Source organism: Papaver somniferum, chromosome 2 (genome assembly GCF_003573695.1).
Source record: "Papaver somniferum cultivar HN1 chromosome 2, ASM357369v1, whole genome shotgun sequence".
NCBI lineage: Eukaryota > Viridiplantae > Streptophyta > Magnoliopsida > Ranunculales > Papaveraceae > Papaver > Papaver somniferum.
Genome location: NC_039359.1, coordinates 152,179,028 through 152,203,109, shown reverse-complemented (window position 1 = coordinate 152,203,109; position 24,082 = coordinate 152,179,028). Strand labels below are relative to the sequence as shown.

General features: G+C 35.6%; 2 protein-coding genes across 2 annotated transcripts; both read right to left on the bottom strand.

Moving 5' to 3' along the window:
- Window positions 1-14,540: 14,540 nt before the first annotated feature.
- On the bottom strand, window positions 14,541-17,850 carry LOC113349471 (IAA-amino acid hydrolase ILR1-like 4). Its single transcript, XM_026593445.1, has 5 exons — window positions 17,390-17,850; window positions 17,152-17,277; window positions 15,833-16,147; window positions 15,255-15,383; window positions 14,541-15,180 (listed from the first exon to the last, which is right to left on the bottom strand). Exons 1-5 carry the CDS (start codon window positions 17,744-17,746, stop codon window positions 14,773-14,775), a joined length of 1,335 nt encoding a protein of 444 aa, XP_026449230.1. The 5' UTR covers window positions 17,747-17,850; the 3' UTR covers window positions 14,541-14,772.
- Window positions 17,851-20,991: 3,141 nt separating this feature from the next.
- On the bottom strand, window positions 20,992-23,880 carry LOC113349468 (IAA-amino acid hydrolase ILR1-like 4). Its single transcript, XM_026593442.1, has 5 exons — window positions 23,465-23,880; window positions 23,249-23,374; window positions 22,215-22,529; window positions 21,802-21,930; window positions 20,992-21,709 (listed from the first exon to the last, which is right to left on the bottom strand). Exons 1-5 carry the CDS (start codon window positions 23,816-23,818, stop codon window positions 21,305-21,307), a joined length of 1,329 nt encoding a protein of 442 aa, XP_026449227.1. The 5' UTR covers window positions 23,819-23,880; the 3' UTR covers window positions 20,992-21,304.
- Between the last annotated feature and the right edge of the window lie 202 nt (window positions 23,881-24,082).

Below are 24,082 nucleotides of genomic sequence, written 5' to 3'. Positions count from 1 at the left end.
GTTTCTGAGACCGTTTTGTCCGGTCTAGCTCGTTTGAGCTCTCTTCTTCAACAGAGCGATCATCCATGTTTGGGCTAATCGTTTGAAGCACTGCGTATGTATTAGATGGGTTCCGCTCGGTCGGGATGCTAGTGGGCCCACCGGCGGTCATCGTGATGATTTCCTAATTCTGCTAGGCTTGTTGAATCGCGCGGCCAAGTCGTGTGGCCGTCATCATTTTTGAGACTGATATGAACAGTCTAGATTTTCTTTAAGGAACTTGATCTAGATATCTTTTAATTAAAAGTGCATCGATACGAAAATATCTTTATCAGAGAACGACGCAGCCTGTGTGAGTATTTTCATACAGATCTCAATATTGACACTTCAGGAGATTCACGCTACTCTGCTGAGAGTGAACATTTAATCGTCATGTCATGCCAATATCGAGAGTTCGGCTGGGAACATAGCTGGAAAATACTAGGAAAGTCAATGCATTAGTAAATAATGCAATAGATTAAATTTACAGAATATCAGGGGTTGTTGCTTCAACACCATTCCAAATAAATTTCATAAATATGTTCAATTGCTCAATACATATGTAAGTAAAAGAAGGATGGACACTCATTACTTTTAAATGACTTTTATTTATTTGCAGGATGACAACGTTAAATATAGGGTTTTACGATTCTAACCCTGAACTGAAAACCACCATCAACATTAAGTCCCCTGCTTATCACGTAACAGTGACATTGTTGCGGGGGAAGCAATAGATGGTGACAGGCAAGAATAAATTTAAAAGGCAAGGCATGGGAGGACTACCAGAACTTGATCGACTTTTGGCAATAGGTATGAGCGGCACTCGCGCATTGTTAGTTCGTCCATGGAGCGTTGGCGTCGCGGGCTTAGCGGCATTCCTCCGTGCATCGTACAAAAGGAAACCCTCTTCCACTCGAATTCCAAAAACGATGTACATATAAAAAAGGGGTCGTCTTCCCTCTTTTATTATTTGCTCGTCCGCCTATATTCGCTTACAACAGTTGGTGCTCCTTGTTGTGTTGATCTCCCTTCATTGTCGTAGCAGTTATGATATACTCATGCTATTTTGAGGATGCTGGATTGATTTTCCCAATAATATCAAGTCCCCAGCTGTAGAAAGGCCATGGACTACTTACTGAGTGAAGCGGGGTGCAAGGCACGTGGATAGATTTCTGTGGGTCTGAACTTACAAAGTAAGGATGTCGACATACTTTGAACACATGCAGTAATGTTTATCTTTTATTGTTCAAAGTTATTCCTTAATAGATAAAGGAAGAGAATCCCAGGATCGAAACATAAATAAGTTAAGAATCTTTATTTAAGGTTTTTAATTTTATTTTAGGAAAATGAGAATTAGCAATGTGCATTTACTAGTTGAAAATTTTCCAAAGAGATTTTCGGTCATTATTTTGGACAGAGCATTTCCAGGAATTATGGAAACCGAATTTGAAATATATTACATATCTTGAGAATATTTTCGGTTTTTGGAAATTCCTTGGTGTCCAAACTTCCTTGTCTATAAATACTTGAAGTTCGCATTTCTGGCAAACTAATCCTTCGTGACAGTTAACTTCCCCAGTTGTGTTGTTACTGGTGTAGCCGCCTATTCGGAGAGGAGAGTAACCTAATTAGGCGAAATCTCTTACGGCCGCTCAGTTTAAAGTCTTCTTTGGGATTGAGAATCTCTATTAGTACCGTTGGTCGGAAACTAGATAATTGCGGTTTATCTTTTGTTTTCGATTGATTCGATTGGCTAACGGTTGTTGAAATTTGATTGCACCTAGTTTGTTTATGCTTGAGAATATTCTCTTCTGATATAAGACTCACTAAAACTAGATCGAAGTTTCGACAGGGATCTTTAGACTGTTTGTAGATCTAAAGACGATCTTGTGATAATCCATTGTTAACAGACTATGTTCTGTGCGTGATTGATCACAAGATATTAAAGTTGTTGTGTTCCTGTGTTTATTGAAGATCTAAGAAGATTTGAAGACAAAGAATATATTTAAGATTTCTGATTTGGTGTTCATAATCTTTGGTGTGCACAATACTTGTTTCGGTATAAGAGGATCCAACTATAATCGGTTTATCCTTGTGGTAGATTGGATTGATTAGTTGTGTAGATAGGCATCAATACAATTCTTTGTGATTAAAAGTATTGATTGCAAAATCTTAACAATTACTTCGATAGTTGAGAAGAAGATAGATCTAAGAACCCGACGAAGGAGTTTATTGAGATAAACAGAAGAGCCTTTGTCGAACTCATATCACTTGGTTGAAGAGAGTTGCTTCCAAACAGATTTGTTGTTCCTTTACTGTTTGGAATACGAACCAAAGAATTGTTCCAAGTACGTGACTTATTCATAAGTTGGAGGCGTGGGAATACAGACGGAACTAGGTGAACTATAGGTTTAGTTGCTTGGTCTCAACTATACGAAGTTGGTTTAATTTTGTGTAGCCGCTTAATCCTGAGAGTATTCGATTCTGGACAAGGTCCCGGGGTTTTTCGGCATTTGCGGTTTCCTCGTTAACAAAATCTTGTTGTTTCATTTACTTTTATTTTCCGCTATTATAGTTATTGTTATTATAATTTAAAGTAAATTACACAAACGTTAATTCCTATTTACTTGATAACAATCCTATTGTGTTTGGTTAAGTCCGAACCTTTGATATCAAGTAAACATACTTTGTTGTTGTATTGTCTCGATCTCGTATCCATAGACGATCACACGAAGTGTGACCGATTAGTTGCATCGTCTCGACTCAGTCCATAGACAATCACTTTCGGAGAAAGGACTTATAGGTAGGAAAAGTTTTAGCTTGAGGTATATTTGGGTACCCTCGCCTTTTCAATTGGTATTGGTATCAGAGCAGGAAAACACGAAAAGATCTAACAATCTGTGTTTGGTGCGATCCAACCTATAAGAAATTGAATCTATGTCTGATTCAGTTAACGTTTTGCAAGAGTTTGGTTACTCAAAAGTTGAAGATGTTACTACTTCGTTAACTCATGATCCAGGAGTAGCGAAAAAATCTATGTCCATCTCTGATGGAAAATAAGATGCTGATAAAGAGTTGGTAACACTCTTAAAGCCTATAAAATCTCTGTCTTCTAAAGTAGTGTTATTAAAGATAGAGACAAATCTTCTTAAACAGGAGATCAGAGATAAAGACATTCAACTGAATTGGCTGGCCAAAGAGAATATGGATCTCACTGTCAAACTAGAAGCTCTTGGTAAATCTCTTATTTTTGATAAAGAGACACGTCATATGACTCTGACTAATGATGTTATTGTGATTTCTTCTGATGTTGAGGAAACTAAAAGTCCTTGCTCGACTTTTACAGACTGTGATAAAACCGGTTTAGTCACATCTGAAACAGATCAAGATGATGGTAGTTTTCCTAACTACACCAAGTCAGAAGAGGATGAAAAACCAGCTTCTAGATCTACTGATGATCAAACGAAATCTTGTACAAAGGAAACTTTGAACCGATTCCGTGAACGTGATCTTAACGAATATAACTTTCAGTCACTTGACAGGAAACTTATACTTTTCAACATACTGTGGTAAAAAATAATGAAAGAAGTTTCTTGTCTTAAAAAACTGAAAGACCATTCCTCAGTAGAAAGACAGATTATACCACTACCCGATAAGATCAACTCAAATGAATCAGAGGAAAGAGTTGATAATTGCTTCTGGAAAAAGGTTCCTCCTCACCCATATCGAAACAGTCCTTTTTTTGATGAAGAACGACTCCAGAAGAAAGTGAAAGATATAATCTCTGCCAAAATAAACAATCAGGAGTTTTCGATAATTGTTTCAGATAATCACACTGATGTGAATCATAAGGAAGTCCTTAGAATCAGAAAGTCTTATGAAAATCTCATTGAAAGAATTAAGAGAGATTTATCTATCTCCGAAAATTCTCATGATAGTACAGTTTCCCACATGATCATATCTCTAGAGTTAGAAAATATCGTGGTCTTGAGAGAAAATATTTTTGGCAGAAATTCCCTAAGAGAAACATGAACTCTGTTTTTTTGATAATCATTGTAAGCTAGAAAAAGCTTACTCCGATGCAACCTAGTTGTATCGAAACTGTGCACTCTCATCTTTTTCCGTGCTCTTAGTTATGGATGAGAGAGGCACAATAAAACTGGAGCACATTTGTTTGTGTAGTGGTTTATCAGAAAAATTTTTGATGGATAGCTGCGAATCCATGGTTGTCTAAAAAATGTTCATGTTTATCATGATCTTCCAAAAATAGGTTATATTTCGAATTTTATAATTTTAATAAACCTTCCAACTTGAGAAGTTCGGACAAAGGAAATGAAATATATTTCTTTAATATTTTTGGTTTCCCCTGATATCTTTCGGTCCGAAAGTTGTCTCTTTTTAAAGGGAAACTATCTCTTGTATATATTCTGATACCCTGATCAATCCTTATATATAAGCAAGCATGCCTTCAATAACTCGCAGTATCTCAAAGGCTAATAAGGAGGAAGCTCAAAAGGTTAAAGATTGTCAAGGAATCAATACAGAAAGGAAGAAGAAAATCATATAAAATATCATGTCTGATTATGATTCTGATAGTTCAGTTGGATCACAAGATGAGTCATGTCTGTTGGCTTACAACCTACAAGATCCAACCAAAACCAAGTGGATTCGTTATGACAGTATGATTGACTATATCCAAGGTTTTGAGGAACTAAGAACCAATCTCATAATAACGGTTCGAAATCAAGATTGGCTCAAAGATAAGATTGAGGAAACAAAAGATGATATTGCTGATGTGAAGATTCAAGTTGAAAATCTTGAAAAACAGGAAGTGGTTGCTGACAAGTCTCTTGAGACATGCTTCAAAAGTTTGAACACTGAAGAAACCTCAGTGAACAACAAGAGAACCACTAGAGATTAAGTTATATGCTGTAATACTTAATCAAGGAAAATAGACATCAATTTTTGATTGCTTTCAAGGATTGTATTAAGTCTATTATGAATAAAATTATTTGATTTATAATTTTTCTTGTGATAGTTTTTGATTTACATAGCATGTGCTTGAATGCTTTATTATTGCTATGGATGTTTATGGGATGTTTGATTTCGGTTTTATTACCTTGATATTCGATCTCATAATGTTGTGAACCCTTATGGTTTGGGTGACTTTTTGATTTAGCAGGATTAAGTTCTTGCCCATGTTGGTAGGATTTATCAAAGGATCATGAGGGGTTCTGATAGAAACAATATGTGAAAAATTCACAATATGTTGAATCGGTTTTGGTTTAGCATAAAATCATATGTGTTTCGAGGGTTTTCAACTTTTGTTTGCAATAGTTAAAAACCGGTTTTCAGCCTTTCTCTGGTAAAGTTTGGTTGTAGTTATTTTGTTTTGCATAAGGATGACAACATAATGATATTTCAATATCAATTCTCCCTGGAAGAAGATGCAAACATATTGGAGAAGAGGATGCGAAATTTGAGGTGGCAATCTTGTTAGTTAATTGTTTTCCTGTTTAAGAAAAGTATGATTTTATTGAGTATATCTTTATTGCTTTTGCTTAACAAAATTTCGGTATAATTGATGTTTTATTCCATTATGTGTGTATGGATGTGTGTGTGATTCAATCGGTTCCGGTTAAGAAAAACTATTGTTATCTTGCTTTATTGTGTGGTATCAATTGTTTAGGCTTACAAAATTTCGGTTTACTTACGGTGCCTCGGTTGAGGTGAATAATTATGCAAGTTGATTTATTTTGGTTTGTATGAATTGTGTATGGCTTAACGAAAGAAAAGGTTTACGGGATGAATTGTTTAGTCCAATTCGATTCCGGATAAGAGAAACTAAGTTTATATTGATCTTAGTTAGACTTATCAAAGTGGAGGTTTCGGTTATTCAAGTCTAATCGAATGCCTTAACAAGAAATACTAGTTAACTAACCTAATACTTGTCTTGTATAAAAAGAGGAAGGTCTAAGTTATATGGATAATTAGAACCTGATGAGAAAAATAGAGTTATCTTTATTTTGGTTTTATTGAACAAAGCGGTTGTATTTGTATAATCGATTTAGCAAAGGAACTAAGGTGCTTAGTTGATTTTTGGTTTCCTAAACTAAATTGGGAAAATTGCTTCAGGCAATTATTTCCTTGATAACATACCAAAACAAATTACTTTGTAGTTTCGGTTTTGATATTGGTTATCAAAAATGGTGTGTGTAACCCTCGTGCTTAACTCTATAGGTTTGCAAGTCTATTTTGAGATTTGTAAGATCCTTTCGGTTTGTCCTTTATTTTTTCGTTTCTTTGTCATTTTGTGACAAAAAGGGGGAGAAGTATATGGAGTAAACAAGTGATACGGGTATTGATTTTATATTGATTGGTATCACTAAGGGAAAGGACAATTGTGCTTAAACTTTTATCTTACGAAAGAGGAAAAGCATAGACTAAGGAGGAGTAGCATATCATATTAATTGGTATAACAAAGACGTACGAATTGATAAAATCTACCTATCTCACCTTTAGGGAGAGTATTAGCTTTGTTATTGTAATGTCATCAACTGTATTTAAGGATTGAATGTATACAGGTTATTGTGTTGTTGTATTCGGGAATCAAGCGTATGTGTAATGAATTTTTGTAATTTGTTTATCCATATGATTGTAAGAGTTCTGTCACTAAAATTGACAAAGGGGGAGATTTTTAGAGCATAGCTCGGTTGAACCCACCAAGCGTTGGTATGTCAAGTTTGGTTGTCATATTTAATTAAAACTCATTTTAAGAGTCGCTTGATTATGTACTAGAGTCAACTTCGTATAGGTTAGCTTGAAAGTATTAGGATATGAGACATTACAAGTATTGAGAAGACTTGAAGAAGTGAAGAAGTAAGAAGCTACAACGACAACATCATCCTTCCACTTGAGGTTAGTCTTATTTGACTTGAACTGTTTCATTCCCTAACGTATCTTTCAAGTCGTGCATATTGAAAACAAAACTGTGAAGCATGAACACTCTAGATAGACATAGTATTAAGGAATACAATACGAGGTTTATTGTTTAACCATTAAACTTTGTAGATAAGACATCGACATAATCATTTAAATGATATTGTAATTATGTATGGGTATGAGGTGAGGATTTCATCCTAGGAAACAATGTTTTTACATGTGTTTTAAGGAAGTAAGTTCATAAACTTGTTTATGAATTGAAAAGGAAATCGTCAGGCGTTATTGGTATTGTTATTCATTGCATATCTTGTGAACAACCAATATGTGTGATTTAGTATAACTGCTCATGACTTGTTTATGTTCTTGGTATCTTAAGTAATCACCTGAGATGGTATGATCGAGTTTGTGATTTGTGTATGACCGACTCTGGGTAAAGGGGAACCGATCCTAGTAAGAGGTGCAACACATCACAAAGGGGAATCGATCCTTGTATGAGGTGCAGCAAGTTTGTAGCAGAAAGGGGAACCGATTCTATGGACATGTGCAACACGTTTTTAGGAAAAGGGGAACAGATCCTATGGACATGTGCAACACATATAAGTTAGATACCATATATATGTGGGGAACCGATCCTAGTACCTAGTCCACCGAATTTTGGAAAGCTAGTGTGACTATGCACAGTACTCACATGGAGGTCCCGAAACATGTTTTGGTAGAACCGTTAAACCCATGATTTGTGATTGAGTGTTCTTGATCAATCACATAGTTCTTGAAATTCAGATGAACCAATTATAAACTTGTTTGGAAGTGTGGAAAATCGGTTTCAAGGTTGTAAGAGCTAGCACTATGGAGATCCCCATCCCTTCCCTATCCCTCAAATGTAAGGAAGGGATAGCACAAGGAAGCCAAGCTTGCTATGGTGCCCTCTCATCTCTTCCCTACACGAAACAGCTACTCAGTAGCCGTGTGAATAGTGCTAAACGGCTACTGAGTTGTCGTATATTTTTTTCCCAGTATTTTTTCCAATAAGAATATATTTGTTTAGGTAAAAAAAGATATTTTAGAGTAAAAAACGATATATAATAGGTAAAAAGAAGATATAATATGCAAAAAAAGAGTTTTGTAAAAAAAATGTGAAAAAGGAAAGTTTTAGGGTAAAATTTCAAAAACCAAATACGGAAACTCAGTAGCCGTGTAAAATGCTACGGCTAATGAGTAACCGTAAAGTGTAAAAAAATACGGCTACTAAGTAGCCGTGTGATTTCCCTTCCCTACAAGTGGGATCAGATGTGATCCTCCTTGTAGGGAAAAGGGGTGATTTCCCTACTCATGTAGGGATTTAGGAGACCATAGTAGATGGTAGGCGTTTTGAGGGATATGGAAGGGATAGAGTGCACCATAGTGCTAGCTCTAAGTATAAAAGAGGACTTATAAAGTAAGGATGTCGACATACTTTGAATACATGCAGTAATGTTTATCTTTTATTGTTCAAAGTTATTCCTTAATAGCTAAAGGAAGAGAATCCCAGGATCGAAACATAAATAAGTTAAGAATCTTTTATTTAAGGTTTTTAATTTTATTTTAGGAAAATGAGAATTAGTAATGTGCATTTACTAGTTGAAGATTTTCCAAAGAGATTTTCTGTCATTATTTTGGACAGAGCATTTCCAGGAATTATAGAAACCGAATTTGGAATATATTACATATCTTGAGAATATTTTCGGTTTTGAAAATTCCTTGGTGTCCAAACTTCCTTGTCTATAAATACTTGAAGTTTTCATTTCTAGCAAACTAATCCTTCGTGACAGCAAACTTCCTCAGTTGTGTTGTTACTGGTGTATCCGCCTATGCGGAGAGGAGAGTAACCTAATTAGGCGAAATATCTTACAGCCGCTCAGTTTAAAGTCTTCTTTGGGATTGAGAATCTCTATTAGTGCCGTTAGTGGTAACTACATAATTGCGGTTTATCTTTTGTTTTCGATTGATTTGATTGACTAACGGTGGTTGAACTTTGATTGCACCTAGTTTGTTTATGCTTGAGAATATTCTCTTCTGATATAAGATTCACTCAAATGATATCGAAGTTTCGACAGGGATCTTTAGACTGTTTGTAGATATAAATACGATCTTCTGATAATCCATTGTTAACAGACTCCGTTATGTGCGTGATTGATCACAAGAGATTCAAGTTGTTGTGTGCAGGTGTTTATTGAATATCTAAGAAGATTTGAAGACAAAGAAGAAATTGAAGATTTCTGATTTGGGGTTCATAATCTTTGGTGTGCACAATACTTGTTTCGGTATAAGAGGGTCCAACTATAATCGGTTTATCCTTGTGGTAGATTGGATTGATTAGTTGTGTAGATCAGCATCAATACAATTCTTTGTGATTAAAAGTATTGATTACAAAATCTTAACAATTACTTCGTTAGTTGAGAATAAGATAGATCTAAGAACCTGACGAAGGAGTTTATTGAGATAAACAGAAGAGCCTTTGTCGAAATCATATCACTTGGTTGAAGAAAGTTGCTATAAAACAGATTTGTTGTTCTTTTACTGTTTGGTATACGAACCAAAGGAATTGTTCCAAGTGCATGACTTATTCATAAGTTGGACGCGTGGGAATACAGACGGAACTAGGTGAACTATAGGTTTAGTTTCTTGGTCTCAACTATACGAAGTTGGTTTAATTTTATGTAGCCGCTTAATCCTGAGAGTATTCAATTCTGGACAACGTCCCGGGGTTTTTCTGCATTTGCGGTTTCCTCGTTAACAAAATCTTGCTGTGTCATTTACTTTTATATTTCGCAATTATAATTGTTGTTATTATAATTTAAAGTAAATTACACAAAAGTTAATTCCTATTTACTTGATAATAATCCTATTGTGTTTGGTTAAGCCCGAACCTTTTATCAAGTAAAACATACTTCGTTGTTGTATTGTCTCGATCTCGTATCCATAGACGATCACACGAAGTGTGAATCTATTAGTTGCATTGTCTCGACTCAGTCCATAAACAATCATTTTCAGATAAAGGACTTATAGGTAGGAAAAGTTTTAGCTTGACGTATATTTGGGACAACCTATAGATATTCGTCGTCGTATATCGTATGACAACTGTTTTCTAGTGTAGTTGATCGATGTTTTTCCCGTAGTGAAGGTACATTCTACTGGGATTATCGCGCATGTACTCTTTTTCCTTCGTCAAGTTTTTGTCCCAATGGGTTTTCCTTGTCAATATTTTTACTTTTAACGAAGCAACATATGCGTGTCCAACAGTGTCGAGTCTTTACATGCTTATGCAATTTCAAGTTTTTCTATTTTGAGTTTTCCTAATACGTTTGTAATGACTTATCTACAGTGGTTATCAGGGGGAATGTTATGAACCAAGTTTATTTATTAAGATGTCATTCGTGTCTCGGTTTAGGGTTTACATACTTTGGACACCAAGTCTTTTATCTATATAAATATAGAGGGTTATACATTGTATTCTACACATACATGTATGAAATTCTCTCTTCTCTTCCACGTTACTTTGTGTCTCCTTCTCTACTTTCTAATTTCACAAAACTTTACCTTTTTATGTATTTTCAACTTCCGAATTTCACAAATGATTTTACTACGAGATCAAATTTTCTCACAAATAGGATGTCATAGCATGTCCACCTAGCACATCCCGGCATCAAGCACAATCAAACCTTAAGACTAATCCTAATCTGGCATATTTTCAAGCAAAGACAGATAATACCCAACTTTGGATTATCAGCTGCCAAGATGGAAATTCAATACAACATTAACATGGATCTAATGTAGATGCTTACACTTAAATTCCTAACAGAGAAGATGAGAAGCTGCAATTCATATTATTGATGCCAACAATGTTCAATTTCCACAAAGTGATGAGAAGCTCACCCAGTTGCACAACTTTTAGTCATAACCAAACTAAGAAAATCCAATATACACACATTAGGCGACTGCCTAGGGCCCCCCAAATTTTTGTTTAATATACTAATTACAGTAAGACCTCTGTATAAAAATATCCTAAGGACCACAAAAAAAATATTCTTTTATGGAGGTTATTCTTATATGAGGTCTAACTTGAACATACCAAAAGATTTTTATATATATATATACTGTATGTAGTTGGGCATATTCATGTATATACATAAGAAACACAAAAATGTATCTAAATATGTATAAAAACTATTTAAATAAGGATTTATTATTTTTTAATATTTATGTATATACAAATTTGTAAAAAAAATAATTCACATATATCACAATTATCACATCGAAAATTGACAATAAAATCAAATGAGTATGATGATATTCGTATTAAGTTGTGCACAAAAAAAATCAAAAAATCCATTTTGAAGCAAAACAAACTTGTAATATGGTGACAAGAATCCCTTCATCTTAAACTTTGAAGTATGAGAAGTGTTATATATTTATATTATGATGTAAATAGGTTCCTTAAGACAGGATACCAGAAAAAATTATGACTTATTCCAATATGGAGTTTATTCTTAAATATAACTTGCCCAAGTCGGGACTATAAATTTTTATTCTTATATCAAGTTTGCAAAAGTAAAAACCTAGCTACTTGATGATAGCATTTTAAATACATCTTATATCAAGTTTCAAAATTATCTAAGGCATGACATGGGATCAAATACTGATAGACATGGCTTGTATGCCTAAATAAATATCTGAAACAATTATTTACCAGAAGAAACTGAAAGGGAAATTGAAATGTTGAATTTCTTGTGAAAACGCGGGGTATAACAACCACACCCAATTTTTCATTCGGCAATCTGTATGGACTAAACTCCAATATAATTCCGAGAGAACCAACTTAAAAGTGATCTCAATCAAGAAAGATATTAAAGAGCTTTATCTCTTTCTCAATTCAATCAGTAAATCAACTAGATAAGAGTCCGCGAGAGTGATTGATAGAGAATAACTTGGGCGGTACCAAAGACCAATACCCAAGTGCCAATCAAGTTCTATCCAATTAACAAGGTTGGATTTATTAATCGTGATTGATTTACGCACAACCTGTGATATTTCAATTATATAAGCAAATAAAAATGTGGAAAAGAAATAACACAGACACCATAAATTTTGTTAACGAGGAAACCGCAAATGCAGAAAAACTCCGGACCTAGTCCATCTTTGAACACCACACTGTATTAAGCCGCTACGGACTCTAGCCTACTACAGGTAACTTCGGACTGGAATGCAGTTGAGCCCTAACCAAGTATCACACCGATTAAGGTACAGTCGCGTTCCTTACGCCTCTATAACCACACCGGATTCTGCACGCTCGCTTGATTTCCTTAGTTGATCTCACCCATAAGTAAGAGTTGCAACGACCCAAATTCGAAGACTTATCAACAAACCTGTCTCCCACAGATATGTCTATCCTTTATTCTTTTTCTTCCGTCTTTTGATACAAAGATCAAGGTGAAAAGGAATCAACTAATACCCGGGACTTATACTCCCGAAGAGCATCCTAGAAATATCAGTCCCGATAACCCAACTAATTAATAGAAAAAGTTATCGCGGAATCACAAGAGTATGAGATGAAGAATTGTTGTGATTACTTTCTATATCTTACCTATCGGAGATAAATCTCGAGTAAATCTTAGAGAAGATAAAACTCAATAAGATAGAACAAGTAAGATCAGAATACGCAACTATGGAGAATATAGTTGGATCTGGCTTCACGAATCCCAAATGAAGTCTTCAAGTCGTTAACCTAATAATAGTTTTGAAAAAACCTAGGTTAAAAGAAAATCGACTCTAGTTTGCAACTATGGAAGTGTAGGGATAGGTTTCCCAGATGCTAGAGTTCTCCCTTATATAGCCTTTCAAATCAGGATTGTTTTCAATCAATACTAAGATAGCTTAGTAAGAAAGCATTCAATATTCACCATTACATGAACTCCTGATTTAAGATTCAAGCTAAGTCTGCTTAAAACTAAGCAATCAATCTTCACCGTTAGATGGTATTAGCTTGATACACACAAATGAAATATACCTAAAGTTAGATATGGATGAATTATACCCAAATGTGTATACATTGTTGGCTCAATAATAGTTAACCGAAGTTAGCCATATTAACACTTATAACTTAGATATATTCATCTGACACTTCTAGATCAAATATGATGATCAATCAATCATGATAAATAATCAAATGAATCTAAATGTATTTCAAGAGAGTTGTTCAAATGTTCATCATCTCATAGGAATATGTATATGAACCATTTGAAACAAAATCGGTTTGGTTTGTAATTTTACAAAGTACTTATACAAGAACCAATTCATGAACATAATACCACGGTTTGTAAAACTAGTTCACATGCCTTAATACATTTAAAGTTCCAGGGACTTTAGTTCGCAAACAGCGTTCTCAAACGAACATGAGTTCATGAGTATGAAGGTCACACTTTACCGACTTTAGAACTTAACCTCTCTGTTTGCAAACTGAGTACGCGAACAAGAGTTCCGGACTTTGGCTTGGTCCGTTCGCAAACAACATACACGAACGCCAGCTACAAACTTGGCCTTGTCTAGTCAGTTCGCAAACAGTGTACGCGAACAGAATCACCGGACCCTTTCACAGGTAAACCAGTTCGCAAACAGTATTCCCGAACAATAGTTCCGGTCTTGAACTAGACTTACATTGTTAACATACAAAGTATGCATCCTGTAATATATCCTGAAATGATTGTTCTAAAACTCTCATTTAATCATTGAAACATCCTTGGAAGACAACAATGGTAATCTCACACATACCGCTAGCTTCAAGTACATTTCAAGTGATTTCCAAAGTTGACATCAAATGATTGTCTCACACAAATCATATAAGATGTTCAAGGTAATTTTCACATGATCATCTTTTGACTTAATATTTGGTTTCCAACAAATAAATTGTCTCCAACTAAACTCGTCAAGAATACAATGAACTTAGATAAAGCTAAAAGCTTCCAACACATATTTCGAGAAATAGATAAGCAAGATAAACTCGGCTCGAAATATCGAATGTGTATAATGTAAAAGTCTATACAGCTGTACGACTTAGTCTCATTAGTAGATAGAATGAAATAGACTTCTAAGTGATAGATAAGTTTTAATCTCCATATACCTTTTGTTGATGAAGCTCCTCCAAGCTTTTCAGTAGATCTTCTTCTTTAATTGGTGAACGCCGTGAAGTCTAAAGCTCAACTACACATTTCTATTCTAATTCGAGACATAGCTATAAGTAGACTAGAAATCAAGTATGTAGTTTTGATCAACTAAACTTGACAAACAAGCTTGAAATAGCAATGCTTGCGAGTTCGACCGAGCAGTGCTCTAACATCTTGGAAAATATGGAATATTACTACTGTAGAAATTGCATACAAGGCTTTATTGACAATTCCCGTTATAGTTGCCTCTGTAAAAAGAAGTTTTCGATAGTTAAAGCTGATCAAGTCTTACTTTCGTTCGACAATGTCGCAAAATTTTTGAATAACTAGCAATGTGATCTATTAAGATCGACATGATAAACAACATGAATCACGATATAGTAATCGATGAATTCGCATCGAGAAGGCTAGGAAGGTAAACTTTTATTAGGAAGCCTATTTGCAAATTTTATTGTATATTACATATCTTATCTTTTTACTTTAAACAATCGGGACGTTTTTTTAGTCCCCAAATTTCGGTGTTTGCCTAGGACCTGTGAAAAGTTTGGTAAGGCTTTGCAAATTAGCATGGTCATATGAAATGAACCCACTACTGCTGCCATTTAGTAGAAACACCTTACAACTCATCACGGATCTTTTGATCAAAGATATGAGATTTTGATTTGAATTCAAGGAGATACCGAGTAGCTGCTGATGCATGTAAAGCTGCACCGTAAGGAAGCACATCTTCATTGATGGTGAAATATGGTGAGTGCATAGATGCAAGTTTTCCAAGTGTTTCATTTTTCATTCCTATGAAAGAGAAGCATCCTGGTATCACCTCTGAGTAAAATGAGAAGTCTTCCGATCCCATTAATGGTTGCATGTCTTTGACGTTATCGGTCCCCAGCATATCCCCTGCGACATTTTCGAAATGCTTATGTAATACTTTGCTGTTAGCAGTTACGGGGAAAAATATCTTATTCTCTGGATGGAAGTCGACCGTAGCATTGCATCTCTGAACAGCAGCTTGTGCCTTGATAACCTGTCACAGTGTCATCAGTTGAGTGAATCAGTACCCGTAACAGGGAATAAGGGTAACGCTCTGATTGGTTATACCTCTGCGATTCGTTTCTTGAGTTGCGCAAAGCTTTCTGCCGAGAAGGCTCTAAAAGTGCCTCCAATGGTGACAGAATCTGGAATAACATTGAATGCCCCACCTCCTTGGAATTTTCCAACTGTTACAACCTGAGCGAAACAATGCTTGTTTATATTGGCGGATATGAAAAAGGAGGTTGATATATAATTGGTACTCTTATTTGTTCAAACAGGCGTGCGTCCTACTTCTAGATGCAATCAGAAAAATAAACAACTATCTGCATTTGATGGACAAAGAAGAAGAAGAAGAAAAAGAGAGTTATACTTGTGTTATCAAACCAAAGGTATACCTAATTCTAAATTACTAAAATATACTTACGGGAATAAGATGCATCATCATTTTGAAATATACCTTAGTTTTTGAAGAATCATTTATCACGAAGAAACAACAGATGGATAACGACAAAAATAAGGAAATACAGATACAAAACTCCATGGGTTCTGCATGAAAGAGCTAAGTTGCTTAAAATATTTTATGGCTTCTGCATTAGACAGGTATATCTGACTATTAACACGAAAACATAATGGAACTCAGATACCTGTGAATCCAGTGGATTAGCTTCACGTGAGACAAGGTGTTGCAAGCTAACAATTACACTTGATGCGGCTACAATTGGATCAATTGTATGTTGAGGGATCGCTGCATGACCCCCCTTTCCACTAATTACAGCCTCAAAAAAGCCACTCCCAGCAAGAAGAGCCCCAGGTCTGGAAGCAACCGAGCCAATTGGCAGGTCATGTGAGACGTGGAGCCCAAAGATAGCATCAATGTTGTCTAAGACTCCCTCTTCTACCATTTTCTTTGCTCCCCCAGCTCCTTCCTCAGCTGGTTGAAAGACTAGGATAACAGTTCCCTGTCAAAAGCACAAATTGAAATCATGTAGCATTTTCAACCTAACAAAACTTAAGTGTATAATATGTTCAACCTCACTGTTTGAATTGTATACAACCAGAAATCTTACAAACAAAGCTATGCGAAGTTGCATAATGTCAAGAAATTAGCTATCCAACAAGAAGGTATGAAATCAAAGTAGTTTTGAGTGGTCGAGAAAAATCTGTTTAATCTCAATATGGAAGTGTGATTGAAGCCGAAGGAATAACTTTAGGAGGTCGGAAACTGGCCAGGAAAATGTGAAAAAAGTAACCTACTGCACATATGAATTACCTGTTAACGTACAACATTAAACCTCATAGAAGGGTTTGAAGAATCCAGAAGGAAAACAAGACCAATTAGAGTAATTTAGTAGTTCAAACGTGGAAATCAAGAGTTAAAACCAGTTTTATAAGAAGACTCTAGATGCTGTAGATGAATGAGGGAGTCGAAATTCTAAGCCTTATGAAATCTAACAAAAAATCTAGATATTTGACTGATGATTTATATCATAGTAGGGTCTTTCTCTTACTAGTTGTCTATCCAAACAACACATGTCATACACACGGGTTGCAGGGAAGACAATAGAAATAACTGGAAAGATCAGTAAACAGGACAAAGCAGTGTAAGACTAGCTTGGCATACTGTTGTTCGATTAATCTATTAAAACGAAGAAAATTAATCATAGCCGATACACAAGCAAATAGCCTAGCATAACAAAAGAAAACATATACAGAGAGTATATACCACAATGAACTACCAATCGGAATTTGAAGCTGCCCAAAATCAACATGTTGAACATGTCAAGTATTTAGACCCATTAATAGGCAATGTAATCATGAAAACATAATTCAACATTTTCTGAGCTAATTGATTATACTTATATAACAAATACATGAGCTAACCAAACATTCAGAACACAAACTCACAACATAACTGCAAGCAGGTAAGCAAAACACACACATACAAACAATTACAATTACAAACCTTCAGTTCCTGGCGATGATCTTGAAGGATTTTTGCTGCACCAAGAAGCATTGCAACATGAGCATCATGTCCACAAGCGTGCATTTTTCCAGGAACTTTACTTTTATGTTCCCACTCTACGCTCTCCTGCAACAAACAACATACACAATTCTAATCAAACCCTATTCATCAAAAAACATACACAAAAACAATCAATTTTTGAAAATAAAATAAATCCACAACCCAAAGACTAACTAACCTGCATAGCAAGGGCATCCATATCAGCTCTAATAGCAACAAATGGTGGTTTACCAGTACCAATCATACCTACTATACCAGTAACAGCAATTGGATGCTTATAAGTAATACCCATTTTATCTAATTCATTTCTAATCAGTTTACTAGTCTCAAATTCTTCAAATCCAAGTTCTGGGTTCTCATGAATTTTCCTTCTAACATCAACCATCCATTTAACAAGCTCTGGTTGTTTAGCATAGTTTAAGAAATTGGTTGGAATTTCTGATAATTCAGCTGAACTTAATGAATTTGAACATATGGGTTTTGACCAGAATAAGTTCAGAACCAAAATTGATGTGAAAGTTCTCCAAAATCCCATTGTTTGGTTTGTTTTCTGTGTGATTTGGGTTTCAGTCTGAGTCTAAGTTTTAGGTTGAAGATTCTCTGTTTCTATAAAAACAAGTCTTTTAACGATTCGGGGGGTGAGAGAATCGTTTTGGACGGAAAAGTCTGTTCATGTTACTCTTGTGCTCTTGTGTAAAATAAGGCACGTGTAAACTGATGTTACAACATGGTGGGCCTGGGGTTTGATACTTTGAGGTCTAATCCCGTTCATACATCTGACTCGGAGTTATTTGGAGTGAAAACTACAGTGAGATCCATTCTCACACATTTTTCTAATGAGAAACCCACCGACATAAAACTGAAGGCGCGCACCTATTTTTTGGGGAAAAATTATTCTCAAACTCATAATTATGAAATTTTGTTTTCTCTCTTCGTTCTTCTTATCTTCTTCTTCTTTCGTTCTTACTCCGCCGAATTCAGTTCATAGAATTGAGTTAAATCTTGTGAGTTGTTCTTAGGAAGCTTGTTAAATTGATTAGTTGGAGACGAAGGTGATGGTGTTGTCTTTGTTTGAGTTCCAGGAGAAGAAGAAGATGATGTTGATGTTTGTGATGAATCTCTCAAGGTTTGATTTCATGAACTTATTATCTCAAGGTTTTTATATCTCATAGTTTTCTTGTGATTTGACGAGTTTTTTTTTTGTTTTTAGCTTTCTAGATCTGGGAACTTCGGTTCCAGATATCACACAAAATTCAACGGAAACAGTCGATCTGGTGTTGTGTTTGATTGAAGAAGATGTTAGAAGGCATGAGAACGAATGGGTACTTCATTGACGGAATTTAACAGCAACAACAATGGATTTGTGGTGATGATTGGACGCATCATGTCGGCTGAATTGATTTGTTGTGCTATGAATTTGAGGATTAGTGGCCGGAATTTTGAAGGATCGGGAAATTGGTGTTGTAGATATAAATGAAGATAGTAGCAGGTAATGATTGCATAGTATTTGAGATGGGTTCTGTAATGCAATGGCGTTATGGGAAATTTCAATTGAGCCAGTGGTGTTGGTTGGGATTCCATCCAATTGCTTCAATTGTTCTTGACAAGAGCGATTGAAATGGGGGTTTTTGGTTTGTATTGAACTGGAGTTTCCAGATCCAGTTCAAGGCTGCCGACGATGGTGGGAATACTTTGTGTTGGCTGCAATCGATGGCAGCGACTTTTCATTTTTGCAACTTGTTTACTGAAGCACGTAGAAAGATCTGTGCTAGCAAAGGGATCAGAAAGAGCTAGATCTTATGTAATTCCAATAAGATGAAGAAGAAGAACAAGACAGGACTCCCATTGAGCCGGCGCTTCCTTAACAAAATGAGAGGACATATGGATCTTTTGGAAAAGCTTCACCTTACTGAGCCTTCTTTGTTTATGCTTCTCATTTTAGTGGTTTGTTGTTATGTCATGTGTATGCAGTAAACAAATCGAGGAATGAAATGAATAAGTGGTTATGCAGGAAATGGCTTCCGATTCATCTTGCTCTAGCAAAGAAGAATCTATTAAAAAGGAGAGTTTGATACGTATTGTCTTCTCTTGGACTCTCAATGATGTATTAGATGAGCACTTCTATGGAGAGAAGGTCAGGCATTTTAGCTAATCTATTTGCATTCGGTGAGTTGATCTATCTAACTATCTTTGAGCAGAATCTTCTATTTGTACTAGCCTGGTGTAACTCTACGTTTAACAGCTGCTATTTGGCTGATCAAAAATGTTTGTTTATTACTTATTAGGTACATAGAATTCCTGAAACCTTCTCCTCGGTGGAGCAGTAATTGGAATCATTTCGTAGTCCTCTTCTAGCGGTGTTTTCATGCATAAATGATATTACATTAGCCAAGTTAAATAGTTTGTAAAAGCAACATTTCCGTAAACGTATTTTTTGATATATATAGTAATAAATATTCCAGGTTTAATGGAATTGCAAGTGATAGACTGAGTTTGGCTGTGACAGTGTCTGAGTTGAGTTGCAATGGGAGTTGGTGTTGCTATTGTGAGTCGTTGCTTGGAAGAAGAATTGGTGGTACTGGTTATAAGCTGAAATGATGGTGCCGAGAATAACACGTTATGCATCTACAAAATTTGTTGCATAACTTGTTATGCATTCTCGAAATTGATTGCATAACACGTTCTGCAGCTTTTTTTTTTTTTTTTTGCATAACTTGTTATGCAGTCCAGAAAGCGGTTGCATAACACGTTATGCAGCTATTTTTTTCTTAGTATTGAAACCAACAAAAAATAAGGCTGCATAACTTGTCATGCACCTACAATAATATCTACATAACATGTTATGCATCCGAAAATATGACTGCATAATTCATTATGCATCGAGAAAATTGTTGCACAATCTTTTATGCATCGAGAAATAGATGCATAACCTGATATGCATCCGTAAATATGGATGCATACTGCATTATGCATCCGTAAATATGGATGCATACTGCATTATGCATCAAATTTTTTATCTACGCACTAAAATCAACCAAAACAATGGTTACATAACTTGTTATAGATTCATAACTTTGTTATCCAAATGCATAATTTGTTATGCAGTGGAAAAAATGGTTGCATAATTCGTTATGCGTCTGCAGAATGTGTTATGCATCTTTTTGGTGGCTGCATAATGGTTATGTATCAAGTTTTCGAAAATTTTGCCTAAAATGATGATCCCCTCCGATTTTTTCGTGAAAAACAAAAATTTGATATTCTTGTTTGTACTCGTTGCGCAGCTCTTTTAAAAAGATTTCCAACGATATAAAATTTGTAAAATTTTGAGGCGCGGATTTTTAGATATGTTATTTCCAAGTTGCGTTATCAATTATGCCCCTGATGCATAACCTGTCATGCGGATGCATAATCCGTCATGCATACATTTTATGGGTGTCAGGAAAATAATTATGGATCTCACGGTACCCAAAATTAATTGTGGACCTGACAATGAGAATATTATTTTTTTTGGATCTCCTACTAATTTTTCCTGATTTGAATCAACTGACTGACATAGCACATGCATCTCATTGAAATCTACAAAAAATTTGTAACCTTATCATTTGGGATTTTTATAATTTTGAGTCAGATGTAAAGAGTCAAATTTAAAAAAACAGATAGAAAAAAAAAATTGTAACTCAACTGCGGAGTATTTAAGAATTTTTGAGTCAGATAGATATAAAGAGTCACATTCAATATAATACGTCGTATTAAGATGAGTCCGATCCAGACGAGTCACAATAAACAAACAACATGTAAGTGCGGCATCACGTTGGTATCCTCTCAGTACTCATAAAATTGTCATTTTACGCATGGAAACGAGTTTGCAATGAAAGCAAACAGATTGAAAGAATGGGTGGTCCATGACCAAGATATTTACAAACAATTCAGCTGCTAAACATTTGCAGCATGGAATCAAGTGGGAATGAAACAAGCGTCAGTTTTGTGAGCAAGGTCCTCCGCTAGTTCTGTTGGCTCTTCTTCATTGTTCTCAAAATGGCACTATTCTTATTCTAGAAAAGAATCCTACATAAGGTAATTACTAAAAGAGTCCTTACAATTCATCGCGGACATTTCTTTTCGAGAGATGAGATAACGCTTCGAATTCAAGTAGATATCTAGTAGCCAATGATGCATGTAATGCTGCACCATAAGGAAGTACATCTTCATTGATAGTGAAGTAAGGGGAATGAGCAGTCTCAAATTTTTTAAGCGATTCGTTCTTCATCCCGAGAAAGAAAAAGTATCCGGGAATCAGCTCGGAGAAAAATGAAAAATCTTCTGATCCCATTATTGTTTTCATGTCTTCCACTTTTTCGGTACCTAACATGTCGCCTGCTACATTTATGAAATGCTGATGCAGTACTTCATTGTTATAAGTTACAGGGTAAAGGCTATCGTCTGCAAAGAAATCGACAGTAGCATTGCATCTGTGGACCACAGCTTGTGCTACGATAACCTGTAATATTAGGGGTGGAAGAAAATTAATTCTCAGTCAATGATAGAAGGTTAAAAATATTAACAAGTCTAAAGTCTGATTTTTAGATTTACCTCTTCGATTCGATGCATGAGCTTCACAAGGCTTTTCTTCGAAAGGGCTCTAAAAGTACCTCCAATGGTGACTGAATCTGGAATGACATTGGATGCTCCCCCTCCATGGAATTTTGCAACTGTAACTACCTGTAAAACGCGTGTTAACATGAAACAACTCATAAGAATACAAAGCAATTACATAACTCCTGGGTACAAAATACATATGTTCCCTAATTAGGGTCATTGTCACTTGTCAACAACCAAAGACAACTCAAATTACTCTAAATTAGATATGACAAGAGAGACCTTTAATGGATATGGTATATGGATTCAATGTCGACCAAAGAGATCCTGAATGGTTTGAAGAAAAGTCTAATAAGAATCTCACATTTAGAACCTATCAAGCAAAAAACATTGAAAGATGCAAGTACCTGTGAGTCCAGAGGATCAGCTTCACGTGAAACAAGATGTTGCAAGCTAAGGATTATATTCGATGCAGCTAATATTGGGTCAATTGTATGCTGTGGGATTGCTGCATGACCCCCCTTTCCACTAATCACAGCCTCAAAAATGCCGCACCCAGCTAGGATAGGGCCAGGTCTGGAGGATACAGAGCCAGCACGTGTCCTAGCAGTCACATGCAACGCGAAGATAGCATCGATGTTCTGCAATGCACCAGATTCTATCATTCTCTTCGAACCCCCTCCTCCTTCTTCGGCAGGTTGGAAAAATAATGTAATTGTTCCCTGTCAGAAGCACATTGTTGTTAACATAAATTTAGGGCGTCGTTTCAAACTAAGTTTTCAATGTAATTCTCTTGTTACAAAAGTTTGAATAGTTTATAGCTGATGCAGAAATCTTTTAAACACTGCAATGCAAAGGCCGCCTATTATAGATAACAAGAACCTTACAACTATGGTAACTCTACAGTCGAAGTCAAAGTACTCCACACAAGGTAAATCTGTAGGTAACCATCTTGGTTTCTTAAGATTAGTGCTACGAAAGACAGGCATTCTACATAAATTTCCTAATTTCCTAACAAAGAAGAGAAGATTTCTTTAGGCACTAGTGATCTAAAGTTAACGAACAAAGGACCAATTCAAATGAAATAGCTCAAGTCGTAAGTAAAGCTCCACTTATTTGAAAAGCTGTCAAAGTTCGAAAGGCAACCAACAATTCACGATTCCACAGTGAAAAACTGCAGGTAGAATCACTAATATCACTCCACTAGAGGTGGAACAATTGGGTTATCATATCTGCAAACTGACAGTGTAAGTCTTTCAGGCAATTCCGAAACAGAATTTCGCCAATTCTATCTTGGAAGCAACAAAGTCATAAAAGCAATGATTTTATCATCTATGAATAATGAAGATGCTAATATAACACTGATCAATCAATTGCTTAAAAAACCAACACATTTCTACAATAAAAAAGAGTAAGGCAATTTAAAAAACAACTGACATACCTTCAATTTATGGCGATGATCTTGAAGGATTTTAGCTGCACCAAGAAGCATTGCAACATGAGCATCATGCCCACAAGCATGCATCTTCCCTGGGATTTTACTTTTGTGATCCCACTCCACCATCTCCTGAAACATAACCCCCATAGCACCAAAAATCTCATTTACATAACCAAAAAAAAAAAAAAAAAATCTGAAAATCAAAAATGAAAACCAAACCTGCATAGGGAGAGCATCCATATCAGCTCTTAAAGCAACAAAAGGCGGTTCACCACTACCAACACAACCTATAACACCAGTAACAGCAATTGGATATTTATAAGCAATACCCATTTTATCCAACTCTTCTCTAATCAACTTACTAGTCTCAAATTCTTCAAAACCAAGTTCTGGGTTCTCATGAATTCTTCTTCTAACATCAACCATCCATTTAACAAGCTCCGGTTTTTGTGCATAGTTTAAGAAATTGGTTGAAATCTCAGCTAATTCAGCTGAACTCAATGAACAAATGGATATTGGCAGACAAAACAAACTCAAAAACAAAATCACAGACACAAATTTGCAGATACCCATTGAGAATAAATCTCTGCAAATTGATGAGTGTTTGAACTTTGAAGAAGTTGGGAATTTTAGGATTCAAGTGAAGTAATTTGTTTTACTGAAACTGGAAAGAGTGTGACTTTTGAAGCCAATGCCGTGGGACCCACTTAAGAGTTAATTCGGGTCTTAACCCGTTTATTTAAAATGAATCTGGTTGGGTTTTTTTCCTGACCCATTCATCCGCCATTAAAATACCAAATTGAAGACGCAGAGAAATATTCTAAAGGGCGTTTCTAA

What these genes read in the sequence shown, in the direction of transcription:
- LOC113349468 (XM_026593442.1), bottom strand. Translation starts at nt 23,818, where the DNA reads ATGGGTATCTGCAAATTTGTGTCTGTGATTTTGTTTTTGAGTTTGTTT. An exon ending in TGGATGCTCTCCCTATGCAG is followed by an intron (nt 23,375 to 23,464) that starts GTTTGGTTTTCA and finishes GTTATGTTTCAG; the next exon opens with GAGATGGTGGAGTGGGATCA. An exon ending in CTGATCCTCTGGACTCACAG is followed by an intron (nt 21,931 to 22,214) that starts GTACTTGCATCT and finishes CGCGTTTTACAG; the next exon opens with GTAGTTACAGTTGCAAAATT.
- LOC113349471 (XM_026593445.1), bottom strand. Translation starts at nt 17,746, where the DNA reads ATGGGATTTTGGAGAACTTTCACATCAATTTTGGTTCTGAACTTATTC. An exon ending in CTAATCCACTGGATTCACAG is followed by an intron (nt 15,384 to 15,832) that starts GTATCTGAGTTC and finishes TGTTTCGCTCAG; the next exon opens with GTTGTAACAGTTGGAAAATT. An exon ending in TCAAGAAACGAATCGCAGAG is followed by an intron (nt 15,181 to 15,254) that starts GTATAACCAATC and finishes ACACTGTGACAG; the next exon opens with GTTATCAAGGCACAAGCTGC.